At 38.9% G+C, this 22,883-nt stretch overlaps 1 protein-coding gene across 2 annotated transcripts in view; it reads left to right on the top strand.

The window, feature by feature from the left end:
- AAMDC (adipogenesis associated Mth938 domain containing) overlaps positions 1-22,608 on the top strand; it is a 33,235-nt gene extending 10,627 nt beyond the window's left edge. For both annotated transcript variants that reach the window (XM_082343416.1, XM_082343417.1), the window contains exons 3-4: positions 20,565-20,660; positions 22,434-22,608. In XM_082343416.1, coding sequence (XP_082199542.1) covers positions 20,565-20,660; positions 22,434-22,574 — 237 coding nt within the window. In that variant the 3' untranslated portion in view covers positions 22,575-22,608. The remainder of the gene's footprint in view (positions 1-20,564; positions 20,661-22,433) is intronic.
- Positions 22,609-22,883: the final 275 nt, after the last annotated feature.

The following is a 22,883-nucleotide window of genomic DNA, read 5'->3' on the forward strand; positions in this document are numbered from 1 at the left end:
TCTCATTTGCCCTGTTGTCTACTGCCTCAGGCAGCTGCACTGTTAAACAATTGTCTTTGACTGTTTTTGACAAGCTTCTCTGGGAGAAAAGATGGTTTGCACTGGCAAGCTCCAAGTCAGATCAAATAAAGACAGCCTATGAGTGGGGCCTTCCAAGGAACCACCAGACAGGTCAAATAATGACAGTTCTCTGGGAATGGGCATTTGAAGGAGCTTTAATCCATTAGGTGATTGCACAGCTGGTGGTTTTCACTGTGATTCCAGGTTGTTGCTTTCCAAGGCGACCACAGAAGTGGGGATGGGATAGTGGGGTGTGTTGAAGTCCCCCACTATTATTGTGTTACTGTCAATTTCTCCTTTTATGTTTGTTAATGTTTGCTTTATATAGTGAGGTGTTCCTAAGTATTTACAATTGTTATATCTTCTTCTTGGATTGATCCTTTGATCATTATGTATATTTCCTTCTTTATCTCTTGTAACAATCTTCATTTCAAAGTCTGCTTTCTCTGATAAAAATATTGCTACTCTGGCTTTGTTTTGATTTCCATTTGCATGGAATATCATCTACCGTCCCCTAGCTTTCAGTCTGTATGTGTCTCTAGACCTGAAATGAGTGTCTTGTAGGCAGCATATATACAGGTCCTGTTTTGTATCTATCCAGCCAGTGTATATCTTTTGGTTTGAGCATTTAGTTTGTTTACATTTAAGGTAATTATCAATAGGTATGTTACTACTGCCATTTTGTTAATTGTTTTGGATTTGTTTGTGAGGTCTTTTTTCCCCTTTCTTCTTTTGTTCTCTTCTCTTGTGATTTGATGACTATCTTTTTTAAAAAATTTTATTTATTTATTTATTTATTTATTTTTGGCTATGTTGGGTCTTTGTTGCTGCACACAGGCTTTCTCTAGTTGCAGTGAGCAGGGGCTGCTCTTCGTTACAGTGCACGGGCTTCTCATTGCAGTGGCTTCTCTTGTTGTGGAGCACAGGCTCTAGGCACGCAGGCTTCAGTAGTTGTGGCATGCAGGCTCAGTAGTTTTGGCGCATGAGCTTAGTTGCTCCGTGGCATGAGAGAAGGTTATTCTCTCAGTAGTTGTGGCTCGCAGGCTCTAGAGCGCAGGCTTGGTAGTTGTGGCGCATGGGCTTTGTTGCTCTGTGGCATGTGGGATCTTCCTGGACCGGGGCTTGAACCCGTGTCCCCTGCACTGGCAGGTGGATTCTTAACCACTGCACCACCAGGGAAGTCCTTGATGAGTATCTTTAGTGTTATGTTTGGATTCCTTTTTCTTTTTTGTGTATATATCTATTAGAGATTTTTGTTTACAGTGAGGCTTTTGTGTAGCAGTCTGTATATATATATGTTTAAGTTGCTGATCTCTAATGTCCAGTGCATTTTAGATAACCTGCATTTGTACTCTCTTCCCCTCACAATTACTTTTTTTTTTTTTTTTTTTGGCCATGCCACACAGCCTGTGGGATCTTAGTTCCCTGACTAGGGATCAAACCCACACCCCAGCAGTTGAAGCACAGAGTCTTAACCACTGGACCACCAGGGAAGCCCCACAATTACTTTTTTTGATATTATATTTTACATCTAATTGTTTTGTGTATCCCTTAACCACTTATTGTGGATACAAATAATTTCACTACTTTTGTCATTTAACCTCCCTACTAGCTATCTGTGTGGATGATTTCCTACCTTTTTTGTATGTTTGCCTTTACCAGTGAGCTTTTCCATTTCGTAATTTTCTTGTTCCCGGTTGTGGCCTTTTCTTTTCTGCCTAGAGAAGTTCCTTTAGCATTTGTCATAAAGCTGGTTTGGTGGTGCTGAATTCTTTTAGCTTTTGCTTGTCTGTAAAGCTTTTGATTTCTCCGTCAAATCTGAACAAGAGCCTTGTTGGGTAGAGTATTATTTGATTGTGGATTTTTCCTCTTTCATCACTTTAAGTGTATTGTGCCACTCCCTTCTGGCCTGCAGAGTTTCTGCTGAAAAATCAGCTGATAGCCTTATGGGAGTTCCTTTGTATGTTATTTGTTGCTTTTCCCTTGTTGGTTTTAATATTCTCTCTATCTTTAATTTTTATCATTTTGATTACAACATGTCTTAGTGTGTTCCTCTGTGGGTTAATCCTGTATGGGACTCTGTGCTTCCTAGACTTTGGTGACTATTTCCTTTCTCACGTTAGGGAGGGTTTCAGCTACTATCTCTTCAAATGTTTTTTCAGGCCCTTTCTCTCTTCTTATGGGATCCCTATAATGTGAATATTAGTGCATTTGATGTTGTCCCAGAGGTCTCTCAAACTGTCCTCATTTCTTTTCTTTTTTTTTTTCTTCTTTCTGTTTGGTGGTGGAGATTTCCACTACTCTGTATTCCAGCTCACTGATCCATTCATCTGCTTCATTTAGTCTACTATTGATTCCTTCTAGTGCATTTTTCATTTCAGTTATTGTATTTGTCAGTTCTGTTTTGTTGTTCTTTATATTTTCTAATTCCTTGTTTAAAACTTCTAATTTCTCACTCTGTGCATCCATTCTCCTCCTGAGTTCTTTGATCATCTTTACGATCATTACTCTCAACTCTTTCGTGGGTAGATTGCCTATCTCCATGTCACTTAGTTCTTCCTCTGGGGTTTTATCTTGTTCCTTCATCTGAAACATATTCTTCTGTCTCCTCATCTTTTCTAAATTGCTATTTGTATTTTTATGTATGTGGTAGGTTAGTTATGTTTCTCCACCTTGGAAAAGTGGTCCTCTGTAAGAGACATCCTATGTGTCCCAGGATTACACTCCCCTCTCATCACCCAAGAGCCAGGGGCCAGCTGGCCCCAGGGTGGTGTCTAGCCTGCAGCAGGCTGCAGAACTGTAGTTTTCTTAGTTCTGATGTCTGTGCCCTGGTGGGTTGAGCTGGGTCTTGGCCCTCTGGTGGGCAGGGCTGTGTCTAGAAGCTGTCTAGAGGTGGCTGTGGGCTCAGGAAGTCTTTAGGCAGCCTGTCTGCTGATGGGTGGGGCTATGTTCCCACCCAGTTTGTTATTTGGCCTCAGGCGTCCCAGCACTAAAGCCTACAGCCTGTTCCCTGGGGCCAGGTCTCGATGTGCCAAGGTGTGCCAGCCTCCAGGAGAGCTCATGCAGATGAATGCTTCCTGATGTTTCTGCCACCATTGTCTATGTCCCCAGGGTCTCCCCCACCCCAGGAGACCCTCCAAGACCAGCAGGTAAGTCTGGGCCAGTCTTCTATCAAATTACTGCTTTTACCCTTGGTCCCAGGGTGTATGAGATTTTGTGTATGCCCTTTAAGAGTGAAGTCTCTATTTCCATCAATCCTGAGGAGCTTCTGCGTTCAAGTCCTGCAGGCCTTCAAAGCCAAGTACTCTTCATGGTGCCAGATCCCTGGGCTGGAAGGCCTTACGTGGGGCTCAGAACTCTCACTCCTGTGTGAGAACCTCTGTAATATAATTAATCTCCAGTTTGTGGGTTGCCCACCCCTGGGGTACAGGATTTGATTATATCGTGAGTCCACCCCTCCTACTGGTCTCATTGTGGTGCCTTTGTTTTGAACTGCATACACTCACTGTTTTGATCCAGACACCTAGTTGCTTGTTAGCTACCAACCTAGATCTTAAAGAAAGGAATATACCTTTCTTTACGAAAAGAAAGGATTGGTAAAAGAAATGAGAGGGCTTTGAGATATAGAAGGGACAGAATGAGAGAAGGCTGAGGAATAAGAAGTTGTAATGCTTGTGAACCAAATGACTCCATTGGATTGTTTCATAGAGTAAAGCTAGTGTGGTGTAAGAATAGGCAGTGGTATGGTTGAGGGTGTCGGGTGTCTGCAGAGCTCAGTTTACATTTTATTCAGTAGACAAGACATAGCCACTTCAGATACTTAAGCAGGAGATTGATTTGACTGACAAAGATTATCCAGACTATGGGTTTAAGATATATTGGAGTACCAACTTATGAGTGTGCCACAATGGAGAGATTTTTTTTTCTTCAGAAATGGATTTAACACTATATATTTTTCCCATATAAGACCACATGAGTTAATATTACCCTTAACCTCATTCTGTATTTAAGGAAACTTAATAAGCACAGAGTTTAGAGCTAGAAAGCTAGAAAAATGTGAAATCAAATAGTAAATTCAGGTCAGATTCTAACTTTCTTTCCTGTTCCTTTCTACAACATCATGATTCTTCTTATAAACTTCAACACTAAAGACTACAAAACTGTGAAGTTGCCAGTGATGATAATAGGAAAATAGGAAAAGTTTGCTGTAGGTTTAGTTTTCATCTTGTTAAGTTTCATTTGTCAGTAGAATAAACAAGAGGAGGTGTTCTAGAACTAGTTGGAGAGAGAAGAACTAGGAAAGATGAGAGGGAAAGCTGAGCTGTTGACTAGAACTCATCTGTATAGAAGCAAAAGGACATCAAATCAAAGCTATTAAGCCTCAGAGTCCTCATCTATAAAATGGAGATAGTAATATTACCCACCTCACAGAGTTGATCTAAGGGTTACTGTACTGTGCTAGATATGGTGTAGGCACTCAATAAATGAAGCTGTTATTGTTAAGTTAGTAGTAGTGTGGGTGGATATGAAACAGCAAATATGAAAACTATTAAGAAGGTGAGAGGGTTGGATTGGGAGTTTGGGATTAGCAGATGCAAACTGGTATATACAGAATAAATAAACAACAAGGTCCTACTGTGTAGCACAGGAAACTATATTCAATATCCTGTGATAAACCATAATGGAAAATAATATGAAAAAGTACGTATATATATATATATGTATAATTGAGTCACTTTGCTGTACAGCAGCAATTAACACAACATTGTAATTCAACTGTACTTCAGTAAAAAAAATTAATTTCAGAAAAGAAGGTGAAATTGGCAGGATAAGGCAGTTTATTAGATTTAGCAGGCAAAGGAGAATTCTAGCATAGATAAATGGGTACATGGTGGTGCCATTTATTGAGATTGGGTATATGACGAGGAGGAACAGATGTGTTTGTGTTTGGGGCAGAGGCTGGGTAGAGAAAATGATTAATTCTTTTGGAATATGTTGAGCTTGAACTTACATTAGGGCATCAAGAGATATCTAGTAGATATTTAGATTTATAGGTCCAGGCACTGTCACATTTTAACTAGATACCTTAACCAAGTTATATAGCCTGACTGTGCCTCAGTTTAACCATTTATAAAAGGAGAATAATAATGTCTGTTTGTCATGGCTTGATGTAAGAGTAATAAATGGGTTGGGAAGAATAAATTTGAAAAATGCATGCCACTTGCCATCATGCAAATTCATTCTTTCTCTCACTCAGTATTTCTCAGTGCGATTCGTAGATCTCTTGCATCACAATCACCTAGAGGCTTGTTTAAAATGCATGTTCTGTATCTCCTGCACTCCTCCCAACTACTGAATCATAATCTCTTGGGGGTGGGACCTGGAAAATAATATATTTCACGTGGTTGCTTTGAATACTAAATATGTTCATCTTTGTAAAGCATCTACCACAGTGCCTGTCACATAGTAGATACTTGATCTTTTTTTTTCTTTTCTTCCTTAGTTACCTAGCACAACACCTAGCATATAATACTGCTCTACAGTATGTTTCTCAACTATAGAAATGACTGATTTAATTCTTTTAAAAGTCTTGGACATGAAACACTCTGATTTGTACATCAAATGCTGCTTAATAGGGAATCCTTGAGGGAATTAAGTGCCTGAGAGTGTTTAGGGGATTTCTTTTTACTTTAGACTACTACAATTGTTTATGCCATGAACTGATGGAGGTATTATCTCTAGTTATTTTTTATGCTCTAAATATATAGTAGTATTGTTCAGCTTTTTTTTTTTTTTTTTTTTTTTGGCTGCATCACGCAGCTTATAGGATTTTAGGTCCCTGACCAGGGATTGAACCTGGGCCCACAGCAGTGAAAGCATCGAGTCCTAACCACTGGACTGCCAGGGAATTCCCTTGTTCAGCTATTCTTTTTAATGAACTACCCCAAACTTAGTGATTTACAATAATAAGTGTTTATTATCATGCTTATAGGTCTAGCTGGAGCAGCTCTACTCCAAGCTGCAGTTGGCAAGCTGGCTGGGTACTCCGTATGTCTCTTACCCATCTTGGACCAGTGAGCTAGCCAGGACCTGATCTTCTCACGGTGTTATCTGAAGCTCACAAACATAAGCCCCACTGAGCAAGTATATTTCAAGGCTTTGTTTGCCCCAGGTTCACCAACATAAGTTCCCACATCAGTAGGGCATAGAAGTATATTCTGCCCACAGTAAGAGGGCAAAAAGAGTGAATATTTGCTGAACAGTTATCCAAACTATCAGAATATTCAATCACATGTTGTACATCTGCATATGAGTTGTTCCTTGGGCAACTTAAACTGAACATATCCAAAGCAGATTTCATTTCCTTTTCCCTACCTCCCCACCCCCCCAAATATCCAGGTACTTTCTTGTGTTCTCCGTCTCCATTAATGGAATCACTATCCACCCAGTCACCTAGAAGAGAAACATCAGACAAAATTTTTATTTCTCCAATTTTCTCCTCCACCATATCCAACAAAGTACATTTGTTGACTTGGCCAACATAAAGCTAGTCATGTCACTGCTCTGCTTAGAAAATTTCAAAGGCTTTCCATAGACCTCAGAATTAAGCAAAACTCCTTAGGATAGTGTTCAGGGCCATTTTTTTAAAAAAATGATACAGTTCCAAATTTTTCCTTCATTCTCATCCCCTATATTTCATAACACATCTGAAGACCTAGCTATTCCATAACAAATACATATTCCCTTACAAACCTACCATGATCTTTCATTCTCTGTACCTTTGGTAAAACCATTTCCTTTTATTTATTGTTATTTATTTATTTATTTATTTATTTATTTGGTTGCGCTGGGTCTTAGTTGTGGCAGGTGGGCTCCTTAGTTGCAGCACGTAGGCTCCTTAGTTGCGGCAGGTGGGCTTCTTAGTTGTGGCTCCAGGCCTCCTTAGTTGTGGCATATGAACTCCTAGTTGCGGCATGCATGTGGGATCTAGTTCCCTGACCAAGGATTGAACCCAGGCCCCCTGCATTGGGAGCGCAGAGTCTTATCCACTATGCCACCAGGGAAGTCCCTAAAACCATTTCCTTTACTTGAAATGACCTGCTCCCCTTGGTACCTGTTGAAATCTTATATATCCTTCAATTCCTAGCTTTTGTTTTATCTCCTCTATGAAGCACTTCCTGATAATCCTTGTGAGAATGAGCTGCTTACTCCATTCTCAGTATTCCTATAATACTTTGTGCCTCTATTTTAGCACTTAGTGCAGTTCACCTGTATTGTACTGAGTTTGTATTTACGTGTTTCCCTCACTAAGTGGTGAACTCCCTAAGGGCAAGAACTATGCATTTAGCACAGTGCCCATAAAGTATGGGCTCAATAAATGTTGGCTGCATTGAATTTTTAATTATAAATGTCGTTAAAAAATTTTTTTTATACTTTGTGACATTCCTTCTGAGGTAGGTTAATGTTGTGATTCCTTTTTTATCAGTTTAAGGGTGGGAAGGGGCAGATGATATAGTGATTGCAGAATGGAAATATCAAGAAAATTTACTGTCTTCAACCAGTGTCCTTGAAATAATAATTACTACTACCTACTCCCAAATCTCTACCAATCATTAAACAACTGCTGTGTGCCTGATCAAATATAGCTTTTCCAGGGTCACACCACTAATAATTTTTGGAACCAAGATTTGCACCTGAGTCTTACTATAAAGCCTATACTTTGCTACTATTACATACTGTCCTCACTCATTTCTATCCTAAAGCAATAACTGTCTTATTGGAGAAGAGTTTTCTATGTGGAAACATGCATAGGTCTTTCATTTATACATCCTTTTGTTAGGCTGAAAGGGGACAAGGAGGAAGATATGACAAAAGTGTAAATTTAAAAGAAAGCCAAACCAATTAGCAGGCACCTAAAGAGAACCAAAGGAAATGTGGAAACTTTACCCCACCTATTTAAAAAAAAAATTTTTATTGAAGTGTAGTTGATTTTAGTCCCACCTTTTAATTTTAAACAATATTAAACCTATGAAACAGTTGTATGAATATGATAAATAGCCACACACCCTTTTTCAAAATCTTCAAGTTGTTAATACTTTGCCATGTTTGTTTTTTCTCTCTAAACACACACACACACACACACACACACACACACACACACAAACACACACACATTTTTCCCCAATCATTTGAGTGTAAATGGCAGATATTTTAGCATTGCTTTCCTAAGAACATAAACATTCTCCTACATAGCCACAATATCATTCTCACAAATAAGGATATTATCCTTGATACAATATTACTATTTAGTATACAGTCTATCTTCAAATTTCCCCCAAAATGCCCTCTATAACTATCGCCGATTTTGTGGTTTTATTTTTATATATAATACAGGCAATAGGTGTAAAGTATAACATAACTCAGAGTCTTGTCCATTTGATCAGACTAAAGGTTCTTGTACTCAGGACACTGCTATAAAAGGAAAGATAGATGAGCTGAGCTGTCCCTAACCCTTTCTGCATTTGTGTGTGTTTGTTTTTGCTATTGTTTTCCCATTCACCTTCTAAACCTGGTTGACCTGGAAAGTCTATGTTGAACTTCTCCCACCCCTTTTTCTATTTTGAAATATTTTGAACCTATATAACAAATTGGAAAAAAATAATAAACACTTGTATACCATCAGCCTAGATTTACCAGTTTTTAATATTCTGGCACATTTGCTTTATTTATCTCTCAGTGGCTTTCTCTCTCTCTCTCTCTCTGAATAACTGTATTTGCTGAATCATTTGGAAGTAAGTACTGACATCATGAGACTTAACTCTAAATACTTCAGCCTGTATCTAATAAAACAAAGGCATTCTGCCTTACATAATCATAATGTTACACTCAAGAAATCCAACATTTATATAATATTAAATAGCATCAACTCCATAGTCAAATTATAACAATTGTTCCAATAAAATAATATCTTTTATAGCCGGCTTTCCTTTCCAACCCAAGATCCAGTGAGGGGTCATGCATTGCATTTTGTTGTCGTGTTTCTTTACTCTATCAATAGACAGATTTATTGATTGAAGTATAATTGACCTACAATACTATGCAAGTTTCAGGTGCACAACATAATGATTTGATATTTCTATACATTACAAAATGATTGCCACAGTAAGTCTAGTTACCATCTGTTATCATACAAAATATTTACACTATTATTGACTATATTCCCCATGCTGCACATTTCATCCCTGTGACTCATTTCTTTTGTAACCGTTAAGTTTGTACCTCTTAATCTCCCTCACCTATTTCACTCATCTCTCCCACCACCTCCCCTCTGGCAACCACCTGTTTATTCTCTATGAGTCTAATTTCTGTTTTGTTTTACTTGTTTATTTGTTTTTTTAGATTTCACATATAAGTGAAATCATACAGTATTTGTCTTCCTCTGTCTGACTTATATCACTTAGCTTAATACCCTCTAAGTACATCCTTGTCGCAAATGGCAAGATTTCATTCTTTTAGTGTTTTCATTTTCTTTGCAAAAATACACAAGTGGAATTGCTGGATTGTCTGGTACTTCTATTTTAATATTTTGAGGGACCTCTGTACTGTTTTCCATAGTGGTTGCACCAATTTACATTCCCACCAACAGTGCACAAGGGTTCCGTTTTCTCCACATCCTCGCCAACACTTGTTATTTGCTATCTTTTTGATAATAGCCATTCTGACAGATCTGAGATGATATTGCATTGTGGTTTTTATTTCTATTTCCCTGATGTAGCTACATCAAACTAAAAGGCTTTTGCACAATGAAGGAAACTAACAACAAAACCAAAAGGCTTTGGAAGAAAATATTTGCAAACAATGTATCTAATAAGGGGTTAATATCTAAAATATAAAAAGAACTCATACAACTCAACACCAACAAACAAATAACCCAATTAATAATTGGGCAGAGGTCCTGAATATACATCTTTCCAAAGAAGACATACATATATCCAACAGACCCATGAAAAGATGCTAATAGCTTTCCTCCAAGAAAAAACAATAAGATTTCCGTAACATTGACATGTTATGGAAAGCCTCTTAAAGAGGAACAGAATCAGACACTCACTAAGGGCAGAGAGCCTTAGTGGTTTGCCGGGAGGGATTGGAAGAAGCAGAGAGGGAGCTGGTGGCAGGGTGAGGACGCCTCAATAACAGGTTGATGCTCCAAACACAGACCTATGCACAAGGCTGTAAGTTATCACCCACCAGGGCCTGGATCCACAGGCTGTTGCAGTTATCTTTCATGGCTCTGTACGTGACACCCTGGGCCTGCAGTAAAGCACACAACAGCCAAATTGAGTTCCACTGCTCCAGCAATTCTGATGGGCTCCTGCTGTCTGCAGTCTCTGAATCTTGAGAGGATTATGCTTTTGCACTCTTTTATGACCTTTCACTTCATTGAGCAGTGGCCTTGTTTCCTTATACTAGAATGTGAGCTCTTACAGCCTGGGGATCATGGTGCTCCTCAAAGTAGATGCTATTCTTTGGGGTTTTTTAAATAAATTTATTTATTTATTTTTGGCTGTGTTGGGTCTTCGCTGCTGCGCGCGGGCTTTCTCTAGTTGCAGCGAGCGGGAGCTACTCTTCATTGCAGTGCGTGGGCTTCTCATTGCGGTGGCTTCTCATTGCAGAGCACGGGCTCTAGGCATGTGGGCTTCAGTAGTTGAGGCACGAGGGCTCAGTAGTCGTGGCTCGTGGGCTCTAGAGAGCAGGCTCAGTAGTTGTAGCACACGGGCTTAGTTGCTACACAGCATGTGGGATCTTCCCAGACCAGGGATCGAACCCGTGTCCCCTGCATTGGCAGGTGGATTCTCAACCACTGCGCCAGCAGGGAAGCCCCTATTCTTTGTTAAATGAAGGAATCATTCAGTATTTCAGATAAATGCATTTACTTAAGACAGGTGAAGCTCTCCAGCCCTGATTTGTAATTCTGTTAAATATTTACCTTGGTTGTTGTACCAGAAAAAAAAAAAGTTAAGTTCATACCATAGCTGTTCAGCTCAGGGTGGTTCTAGGATTGATCACAGAGCTGTGGAACTAAAAAAGCATCTAATCCAATCGTTTTATCAATACATTCTTTAAGAACCAATTATTGTATAATCAAATGAAAAAATATCCCCATTTTTGTTTTGCCTTTTAAAAATGTATAAACCTAGGGACTTCCCTGGTGGTCCAGTGGTTAAGAATCTGCCTTCCAATGCAGGGGATGCAGGTTCAATCCCTCGTTGGGGAACTAAGATCCCACATGCCACCGGGCAACTAAGCCCGCATGTGCCACGACTACTGACCCCGCACACCACAACTAGAGAGCCCGCACACCGCAACCACTGAGCCCACACACTCTGGAGCCTGCGCGCCACAATGAAAGATCCCGCATGCCACAACGAGGATCCTGCATGCCGCAACTAAGACCTCATGCAGCCAAATAAATAAGTAAATAATTTTTAAAAATGTATAAACCTAAATGACTTTAGAGATAAAGAATCTAATCTCCCCCCAATCTCTTCTGATCTTTGTGGAGAATAGGGAAAGCTGGAGGCAGAGATACTGTTCAGAGCCACCTGGGCACTAGCTCTGCATCCCCTCCCACGATGAGGAAGTACCGTTGCTGCTGATCAGTTTGGTTCACTCTTTGACGTGCAGGTGTTCTAATTTAGAACACTCTGATATTCCCTTAAGTGTAAGCTCATATAGTCTTAGTGTAAATTCCTTAAGAAGATGCTGATGAAGTAAGTCAGAATATAAAAAGGTGTTAGTGTGAGAGACTGGCTATGTTATCAGCTCTGGAACACTCACTGACTGAGTGAAGAGTGTCAGCAGTAGCTGTACACCCCACAGGAAATCAAGAGACATGGAGAAAGCCAGCAAAGATGTGCTGCATCTGCTCCTGCTTTGTGTAGCCACCTGGCTTCTGCTAAACTTTGTTTCCTTGGCTAAATAAATCAGGAAGTAGTGAGTAGGTATGTGTGCCTATATGTGGTCTCTTCCTGCTAATCTATAACCTGCCAATACTATAGGGTTATTTTTTAAGCTGTTTATTTTGAAATAATTTCAGACTTACAGAAAAGTTACAGGAATATAAGAATTCTCATTTTTACCCAGACCCAAATGTTAAGTTTATCATATTTTCTTTATCATCCTCTTCTCCAATAGACTTTTTTCTGAACTGCTGTAGATACCCTGCTGTAGATGTACCCCTTTGCTCCTAAATACCTGTGTGTATTTCCCCAAAAAACAAGGACATTCTCTTACAACACAGTGATGAAAATCAGGAAATTAACATTGATACAATACTATTATTTAATAAACAGACCTTATTAATATTTTGCCAATTGACCTAATACACGTTACATTTATTTGTCATACTAATGGAATCATACAGTATATAGTCTTTTGAGACTTGCTTTTTTCACTCAGCATAATACATTTTAGATTCATCCATATTGTCATAGGTATCAATAATTTGTTCCTTTTTTATTACTGAGTAGTATTCCATTGTTGGATTATAACACAATCTGTTGATGAACATTTGGGTTGTTTCCAGTTTGGTTTACTACAAGTAAAGCTGCTACAGATGACTGTAGTTAGCAATGCTATATGATATATAGGAAAGTTGTTAAGAGACTAAATCCTAAGAGTTCTCATCACAAGAGAAAAATGATTTTTTCTTTTTTTCTTTTTTTGTATCTGTGTGAGATGATGCATGTTAACTAAACTTATTGTGGGAATCATTTCATGATATACATAAGTCATATGCTGTACAGCTTGAACTTATACAGTGCTGTATGTCAACTATATCTCAATAAAACTGGAAAAAAAATCTAGAGTAGGATATGCTGCTTCTAAGTTTAGGAAATAAGAGTTAACAACGCCTCCCCCCACCCCCAATAGAAAGCTGCTATGAACGTTCATGTACAGGTTTTTGTGTGAATGTGAGTTTTCATTTCTCTAGGATAAATACCCAGGTATGTGATTGCTGAATTGCGTAAGTACATATTTAAGAAAATGCCAAACTGTTTTCCTGCTAGAACATGAAGAAAGTGATATGCAGTAAGACTGGTGAGGCAGCTGGGAACTTATAGACCATGTTAAGGAGTTTGGCAGTTATTTTAAGGGCAATGAGAAGCCATTGAGTGCTGTTAAGCAGAGTGACTTGAATGGATTTGTGTTTTGCAAAGATTCCTCTAGCTACGATTTGAAGAATGGTTCATTGGAAAGGGCTAAAGTGGTTTTATGGAGACCAGTTAAAAAGTTACTGCAACAGGCTAAATAAGAAGTAATGGCAGCTTAGACCAGGGTAGTGGCAGTGGAGATGGAGAGGAATGGACAGGTCCAAGAGATAATAAGGAAGTAAATTATTATGTCCAATCTTTTGGGGAAAATGTTTAACATTTCAACATTATACTTAATCTTTAGCTGTAGGTTTTTCTTAGATGTCCTCTACCTAAGGAAGGTTCCCTTCTAGTTTATTTTTAAAACATTAATAATAATAATTTATTTATTTTTATTGAAGTATAATTGACCTACAACGCCATGTTAGTTCCAGGTGCACAACATAATGGTTTCATGTTTCTATACATTACAAAATGATCACCACGATAAGTCTAGTTACCATCTGTTACCATACACTATTATTGACTATATCCCCCATGCTGTATATTTCATCCCTGTGACTCATTTGTTTTTTGTTTTTGTTTTTTAATTAATTAATTTATTTATTTTTGGCTGCATTGGGTCTTTGTTGCTGTGCGCGGGCTTTCTCTAGTTGCTGTGAGCAGGGGCTAGTCTTCGTTGCGGTGCGTGGGCTTCTCATTGTGGTGGCTTCTCTTGTTGCGGAGCTTGGGCTCTAGGCACACAGGCTTCAGTAGTTGTGGCACATGGGCTCAGTAGTTGTGGCTCGTGGGCTTTAGAGTGCAGGCTCAGTAGTTGCGGTGCACTGGCTTAGTTGCCCTGCGGCATGTGGGATCTTCCCGGACCAGGGCTCGAACCCGTGTGTCCTGCATTGGCAGGCGGATTCTTAACCACTGTGCCACCAGGGAAGCCCAACTCATTTATTTTGTAACTGTAAGTTTGTACCTCTTAATGTCCCTCACCTATTTCACTCATCTCCCCCACCACCTCCCCTCTGGCAACTACGTGTTTATTCTTTGTATCTATGAGTCTATTTCTGTTTTGTTTTGTTTTTTAGATTCCACATATAAATGAAATCATACAGTATTTATCTTTCTCTGACTTATTTCACTTAGGATAATACCCTCTAGGTCCATCCATATTGTCACAAATGGCATCATTTAATTCTTTCTTATGGCTGAGCAATATTCCATTGTATATGTGTACCACATTTTTAAAAAAATTTTATTTATTATTTATTATTTATTTCTGGCTGCATTGGGTCTTCATCACTGCACATGGGCTTTCTCTAGTTGCGGCGAGCGGGGGCTACTCTTCGTTGCGGTGTGCGGACTTCTCATTGCGGTGGCTTCTCTTGTTGCGGAGCACAGGCTCTAGGCACACAGGCTTCAGTAGCTGTGGCACGTGGACTCAGTAGTTGTGGCTCACGGGCTCTAGAGTGCAGGCTCAGTAGTTGTGGCACATGGGCTTAGTTGCTCCGAGCATGTGGGATCTTCCTGGACCAAACCTTGAACCCGTGTCCCCTACATTGGCAGGTGGATTCTTAACCACTGCGCCACCAGGGAAGTCCTGAACTTTTTCAATTAAATTTTATTGGAATATAGTTGCTTTACAATGCTGTGTTAGTTTCTTGCTGTACAACAAAGTGAATCAGTCGTACATATACATATATCCACTCTTTTTTGGATTTCCTTCCCATTTAGGTCACCATAGAGCACTGAGTAGAGTTCCCTGTGCTATACAGTAGGTTCTCATTAGTTATCTATTTTATACATAGTGGTGTATATACGTCAGTCCCAATCTCCCAATTCAGCCCACCCTTCTTCCCCCCTTGGCAACCATAAGTTTGTTCTCTACATCTGTGACTCTATTTCTTCTTTGCAAATAAGTTCATCTCCACCTTTTTTCTAGATTCCACATATAAGCGATATTATACTATATTTGTTTTTCTCTTTTTGACTTACTTCACTCTGTATGACAGTCTCTAGGTCCATCCACGTCTCTGCAAATGGCACTATTTTGTTACTTTTTATGGCTGAGTAATATTCCATTGTATATATGTACCACATCTTCTTTATCCATTCCTCTGTTGATGGACATTTAGGTTGCTTCCATGCCCTGGCTATGGTAAATAGTGCTGCATTGAACATCGGGGTGCATGCATCCTTTTGAATTATGGTTTTCTCCGGATATATGCCTAGGAGTGGGATTCCTGGGTCATATGGTAGCTCTATTTTTAGTTTTTTAAGGAACCTCCATACTGTTCTCCATAGTGGCAGTACCAATTTACATTCCCACCAACAGTGTACAAGGGTCCCCTTTTCTCCACACCCTCTCCAGCATTTATTGTTTGTAGAATTTTTGATGATGGCCATTCTGACCAGTGTGAGGTGACACCTCATTGTGGTTTTGATTTGCATTTCTCTAATAATTAGTGATGTTGAGCATCTTTTCATATGCCTGTTGGCCATCTGTATGTCTTCTTTGGAGAAATGTCTATTTAGGTCTTCACCCATTTTTTGATTGGATTGTTTTTTTTCTATATTGAGCTGCATGAGCTGTTTTTATATTTTGGAGATTAATCCCTTGTCAGCTGCTTCATTTGCAAATATTTTCTTCCATTCTGAGGACTGTCTTTTCATTTTGTTTATGGTTTCCTTTGCTGTGCAAAAGCTTTTAAGTTTAATTAGATCCCATTTGTTTATTTTTGTTTTTATTTTCATTAGTCTAGGAGGTGAATCAAAAAAGATCTTGCTGTGATTTATGTCAAAGAGTGGTCTGCCTATGTTTTCCTCCAAGGGTTTTATAGTGTCTGGTCCTTAATCCATTTTGAGTTTATTTTTGTGTATGGTGTTAGGCAGTGTTCTACTTTCATTTTTTTACATGTAGCTGTCCAGTTTTCCCAGCACCACTTATTGAAGAGACTGTCTTTTTTCCATTGTATATTCTTGCCTCCTTTGTCATAGATTAGGTGGCCGTAAGTGCGTGTACCACATCTTCTTTATCCGTTTATCTCTCGATGGACATTTAGGTTGCTTCCATATCTTGGCTATTCTAGTTTAGTTTTCTGAGAGTTTTATTTTTATTTTTATTTTTATTATTTTTTTATTTTATTTTTTTTTTAAATTAATTTTTATTTATTTAGTTTTGGCTGTGTTGGGTCTTCGTTTCTGTTCAAGGGCTTTCTCTAGTTCCGGCAAGCGGGGGCCACTCTTCATCGCGGTGCGCGGGCCTCTCACTATCGTGGCCTCTCTTGTTGTGGAGCACAGGCTCCAGACGCGCAGGCTCAGTAGTTGTGGCTCACGGGCCTAGTTGCTCTGCAGCATGTAGGATCTTCCCAGACCAGGGCCCGAACCCATGTCCCCCGCATTAGCAGGCAGACTCTCAACCACTGCGCCACCAGGGAAGCCCGAGTTTTATTTTTTTTTAATCATAAATACATGGTGAACTTCGTTAAATGCTTTTTCTGCATCATTTGACACGACTGTATAATTTTTCTTCTTTACTTTGTGGTGAACTGCATTGATTTTAAAAATATTGAACCAAGCTTGCATTTGCTAATGTTTTGTTGAGGATTTTCATTAAATGTTTAAAATAGAATTCACCACTGAAATCATATGTGTCTATAATTTTTTCTGTGGGTTTTAAATTATAAATTCAATTTCTAACATCTATAGGACTATTCAGATTTTCTTCTTGTATTTTAATAAGTTGTGTCTTTCAAAAAAAACTGTCCATTTCTTCTAAGTTATCACATTTATTAGTGTAAATTTATTCCCAAATTTTAAAATTATTCTTCTTCTATCTGTATGATCTATAGTGATGTCCCCTTCATTCCTGGTATTTATGATTTGTATCTTCTCTTTTTTTCCTGATCAGTCTTACAATGGTTTCAATTTTATTAATCTTTTCAAAGAACCAACTTTTGGCCTTGCTGACTTTTCTCTATCATTTCTTTCCCATTTCATTGATTTACACACATATATTCATTATTATCTGTCTTCTGCTTACTTTGGATATGATTTGCTTCTCTTCCCCTAGCTTTTTAAGGTGGGGGCTTACACCATTGATTTTAGACAATTATTTTTCTATTATAAGTATTTAAAGTGATAAATTTGCCTATAAGCATTATATAGCTGTATTCCACAAATCTTGATGTCTTTTTCCTTTACCCTTTAGTTCAAAATACTTTGTTGCTCAATTTCCAATTATTTGTCTTTTCTAAATATCTTATTGTTATCAACAAATCTATTTTGTCATATATCATATTCTCTGTTATTTCCTTTCTTTGAAATTTACTGAGACTTATGTCAGCATAACGTCTTAGTGACTGTTCCATGTACACTTGAAAAAACAATGTGTATTCTGCAGTTGTTGGGTGTAGTAACCTATAAATGTCTATTAGGTCAAATTAACTGATAGTGTTGCTAAAAGCTCCCATTTCCTTAATTAGACTCTTTGTCTATGTGTTCTATCAAATACTGAGAGAAGGTTGTTAAAATTTCCAACTATAGAGCTGGATGGACCTAGAGTATGTCATGCAGAGTGAAGTAAGTCAGAAAGAGGAAAACAAACACTGTATGCTAACACATATATATGGAATCTAAAAAAAAAAAAAAAAAAAGGTTCTGAAGAACTTCGGGGCAGGACAGGAATAAAGATGCAGACGTAGAGAATGGACTTGAGGACATGGGGAGGGGGAAGGGTAAGCTGGGATGAAGTGAGAGAGTGGCATGGACATATATGCACTACCAAATGTAAAATAGATAGCTAGTGGGAAGCAGCCGCATAGCAGGGAGATCAGCTCAGTGCTTTGTGACCACCTAGAGGGGTGGGCTAGGGAGGGTGGGAGGCAGATGCAAGAGGGAGGAGATATGGGGATATATGTATATGTAGAGCTGATTCACTTTGTTATAAAGCAGAAGCTAACACACCATTGTAAAGCAATTATACTCCAATAAAGATATTTTTTAAAAAATCCAATTATAGTGGTTTCATCTCTTTCCTGAGTTCTGTTATTTTTGTTTGTTGTTTTTTTAAAAAAATATTTATTTATTTATTTATTTATTTATTTATTTATTTATTTATGGCTGTGTCGGGTCTTAGTTGCGGCATGCAGGATCTTTCCTTGCAGTGTGCGGGCTTCTGTCTAGTTGTGGCATGTGGGTTCCTCTCTAGTTGTGGCTCCAGAGTGTATGGGCTCTGTAGTTGTGGCACAGGGCCTCTTTAGTTGTGGTGCACAGGCTCGGTAGTTGTGGCACATGGGCTTATTTGCCCCGCCGCATGTGGGATCTTAGTTCCCAGACCAGGGATCGAACCTGCATCCTCTGCATTGGAAGGCGGATTCTTAGCTGCTGGACCACTAGTGATGTCCCAGATCTGTTATTTTTGTTTTCATACATTTTGTAGCTCTTTCACTAAGAGTTTACAGATTTGGGTTGTTATGTTTTTCTTAATGAATTGGTCCTTTAAGTATCATGAGATGAAACTCTTTATCTCTAGTAATACTTCCTATCTTGATATTAATATAACCACACCAGCTTTCTTAGTGTTTGCATTTTATATCTTTATCCTTTTACTTTCAACTTATGCCTTTATATTTCAAGTATATACCTTGTAAGTAGTGTTTAGTTGGGTCTTGCTTTTTAACCCAATCTTTGCCTTTCATTAAACTATTTAGGCCACTTAAAGTTAATTACTGCTACAGTTAGGTTTAAGTGTTAACATATTGCTATTTGTTTTCTGTTTGTCCTCATGTTTTTTATTCCTGCCTTTTTAGGGGGGTTAATCAAGTATTTTTTAATACTTCAGTCTGTCTCCTTTATTGGTTTTTTAGCTCATGTGTGTGTGTGGGTGGCAGGCAATTGCCTTAGGGAAGATTCAGGTTACACTTAAAGTAACAATTATTGTGTGCCTACAATGGGCCAGGCACTGGGCTTAAGCACAACTCTTGTGGTCATTAGGGCTAGTTCTTTCAAGTTTCAAGGTTGCTCCCTAGGTTACAGTATTCTAATAAAGTGCATTAAACCAAAGGTGAACATGTTTCTGTTTAAATCCCAACTCTGCTACTTAGTAATTGTGTCATCTTGGCTAATGTGTATATATTTTGTGAGCTTCAGTTTCTTTATCTATAAAACAAGGAGAATGGATGCTTTTGTGCTACTATTAATGCAGATCACATGGAATAATTTCTATAGCTGTATTATGAAAATTGCAACTATAAACATGTAAGATTATTATTCCAGGATTTAATAAAAATACTCATATTTGTTCTTCTTATACCTTTTATAATAAATTTCAATCCTATCTTCTCTAAACCATCAGCTTTTTAGACTGAAAAACCCTTCTTTCTTTGGTACATTTGTTGTTGTCTTGGTATATTCAGCAGCTCTTTCCCTAAACCATGTCTAACTATGATTAGAATGTACCCCTTCTACAACCACTGCATCAAGGCATACTCCTAGTCATACTTCAAGACGCAGTTAGAACAGCATGTCTTCCATGACAATTTTCCACTCTTATTCACTCCCCAATAGTTGGGCTGGTATTTACCAAACTCTAACTCCTGTATCCCCTTTGCTGATGTGGAAGCAGTTCAGAAGCCACCATCCTTTAACGTTGGATTAATGTTCATTAAACACCTTACCTTAAATATCCCTGGGAGAATCTGGGAAGACTTTACAGAGTGATAGATAGGTTTTAAAGCATCAAAGTGTTCCTGGAGTTAAGTGGGAAAGGGGCTCACAGAAAGGAAACAGTATGGAGCTTTCCAAGTTTTGGCATGGTGTGCAGGTGCTTTCTTCTCCCACTTTATCTCTTTCCACTCACTTGTCACGTACACTTCAGTCATATGGAACTAATTGTAGTTCACTAGGTTGTCTTTCCTCTGAGCCTTAGTTCATGCTATTCCCTGTATTTGGTATGCCTTGTTCCCCTGATTTCCTTTAACCTGGCTAATTCCTGTTTGTCCTTTAGGTCTCAGCTTAAATGTCACGTCCTCTGGGGTGTCTTCCCTGACCCCCTGCCCTGACTCCCCAGGTCTGAATTAGGTGCCCTTTCTGTATGTTCTCACTACACCCTGAACGTACTTCTTTGTAGCACTTGTAAAACTACTGAAATTTCTTTGTAGTCTTCTATATTTTTCACTAGACTTAGAGCTCCATAAGGGCAGTACTGTATCTTCTGCTATTCCCAGGGCCCTAGTGAGGCTTGGCATAGAGTAAACCTCAGTAAACATTTGTTCGGTGAATGAATGACTCTAACAGGAATGCTGACCGCAAAGAAAGGTGAAAAGAGCAGGTAGCTGGTATACTTTCTCTTTCCATGTCCAGCATTCTCCTGGTGTGCAGCCTGCAGATGTGGAGGAAGTTGTCGAGAAGGGTGTGCAGATCCTTGTCATTGGCCGAGGGATGAGTGAGGCCTTGAAGGTAGGTATTGGTGAGCACAGCATTCCTGAGGACTTCTGGTAATCTCTTGGATCTTTACGTTAGAGATATGTCCTTCTTGGAAGTTAATCTCTATATATCATGCACCCTCATTTTGCTGAGCCAGTGGACGGCCCAGGATAAAATAGTGGCTGTGCACTCTTCTTCCTCATCAGGGTTGGACTCTCCAGTCTCTAATCATAGGCCTGTGCTGTTTCAACTATTTTTCAGAAATTCCTCAATCCTGGAATTTCTTTTAAGCTCTACAGTTATCAATATTTGGCTCTTTAGATTTTTACAGTACTCTCCATTTTTACAGTACTTTTAATTTTTCTTTTCTTGGGCACATTCAAGTTAAGCCGTTTTCCCCTTTCAGAAAAAGAAAGTTTATTTTTATTGTACTTATAGAAATAGTACATGCTTGTTGTAAAAGAGTCAATGCAGAAATGTAGAATTAAAAAGGTGAAAGATTTCCCCTTCCCAATCATAACTGCTCCAATGCTCTCTCTATGCATCTGCGAATATATACACTTACACATACTGATATACATGTTTTTACATAAATAGGATCACTCTATACATATTGTTCTGTAACTTTTTATTCACTTACATTATTGCATTATGGACAGCCTTTCACGTAAGTTTATCTACCTCATTCTATCCTTTATACAGATGTCCTAAAATCCAGTTCCCTATTGATGGAGGTGCCCTTTATTTATATTTTTTAGTTTAACCTAGTTTTTTCCTCCATTAAAATGATCCCCATCTGTAAGACTACTGTTATTATAAAATTGTTCAAACATATAAAAAAGTAATGTAGGGCATTTTAAAAAACATTTCACTCAGAGCTCCTTCTGACAAGGCAGAGTCTAATTAAAATCTATTTAAAATAATATTGAAGACAAGCCAGAGTTGAGAAAATATCCAATAATAGCTGCCACTCCTGAGAATCTTTTATATAAATTCATTTACAAATATTTATTCAGCACCTTCTATGGGGCAGACACTATTCTAGGTACCAGGGACAAGCTAAACAAGGCAAACAAGGTTCATGGCCCTCATGGATAATAAAAATGTAGACAATTTCAGGTCATAGTAAGTGCTGTGAAGAAAATGGTGACTTATGAGGGGCTGCTCTAAATGGGGTGTTCAAGAAAGGCCTTTCTGAGAAGACATTTGCATTTGAGCTGCAGTGTACGTACATTCATAAAACTTCATCCTCACACCAACCCTTTGATTGTAAGTAGTATCATCCCCGTTTTATAGGGGAGGAAATTGCAGTTGAAAGACTTTCAAAAGGTCTCTTGGTTAGTACACAGCAAAGTTAGAATTTAGACTCAGGTTGGACTGACTCAAACATTTAACATTTTACATACTTTAGCTGAATTCATTCTCATACCAACCGTGTAAGCAGGTTTTGTTATCCCTATTTACATACATGGAAACAAAGGCTCAGAGAATTTAATTCACTTACCCAAAGTCACACTGCTAGTAAGGACTTAAATTCAAGACTGTCTGACTCCAAAATCCATGCTCTTTGCAGTTTCCATTTCACCTGAGCTGTTTGCACATGTTTCATGGTACTTCTGTTAACTTCTTAGAAGCCTTTTTGACTCCTTGGGACTCACTGCCAAATTCTGGACTGGTGACACGCCGGGTGATTGAGGAGTGATAGTTGTCACTGTCCAGTTCTGTAGAATATACTTGCCTCATAGCAGGAAAGGGAATCCTGGGGGCCTTTCCCCCTGATTTACTCATCTTTTTCCTTCTTCCCAGGTACCCCTATCAACCGTGGAATACCTCAAGAAAAAAGGCATTGATGTGCGGGTCCTCCAGACAGAGCAGGCAGTGAAGGAGTATAATGCCTTGGTTACCCAAGGCATCAGGGTGGGAGGGGTCTTCCATTCCACCTGCTGATGGAGCCTTAAGAGAATAAATCACTAAGCAATGATGCCTGTGACTGTCACTCTTACCTCTGTCCACTCCAGCCTCCCCAAGCATTTTTGAACAGCTGCTTGTGCCAGGTCCTGTGCTAGGCTTTGGGATGCATGGATGACTTAGGCAAGGTCCCTGTCCTGGGGGGTGGTGGGGTGGTGGCTGAAAATCAGGGGAGGAGACAGAAGTTTACCAAAGTTTAATATTGTGGCAAATGTTAGGCCAGAAGTAAGCGAAAATAAAGGCAAAAATAAAGAAAACCTTCTGACTTGAAGTTTGAAAGCCAAAGAA

This window comes from Balaenoptera borealis (genome assembly GCF_965194805.1).
Source record: "Balaenoptera borealis genome assembly, chromosome: 11".
Lineage (NCBI taxonomy): Eukaryota > Metazoa > Chordata > Mammalia > Artiodactyla > Balaenopteridae > Balaenoptera > Balaenoptera borealis.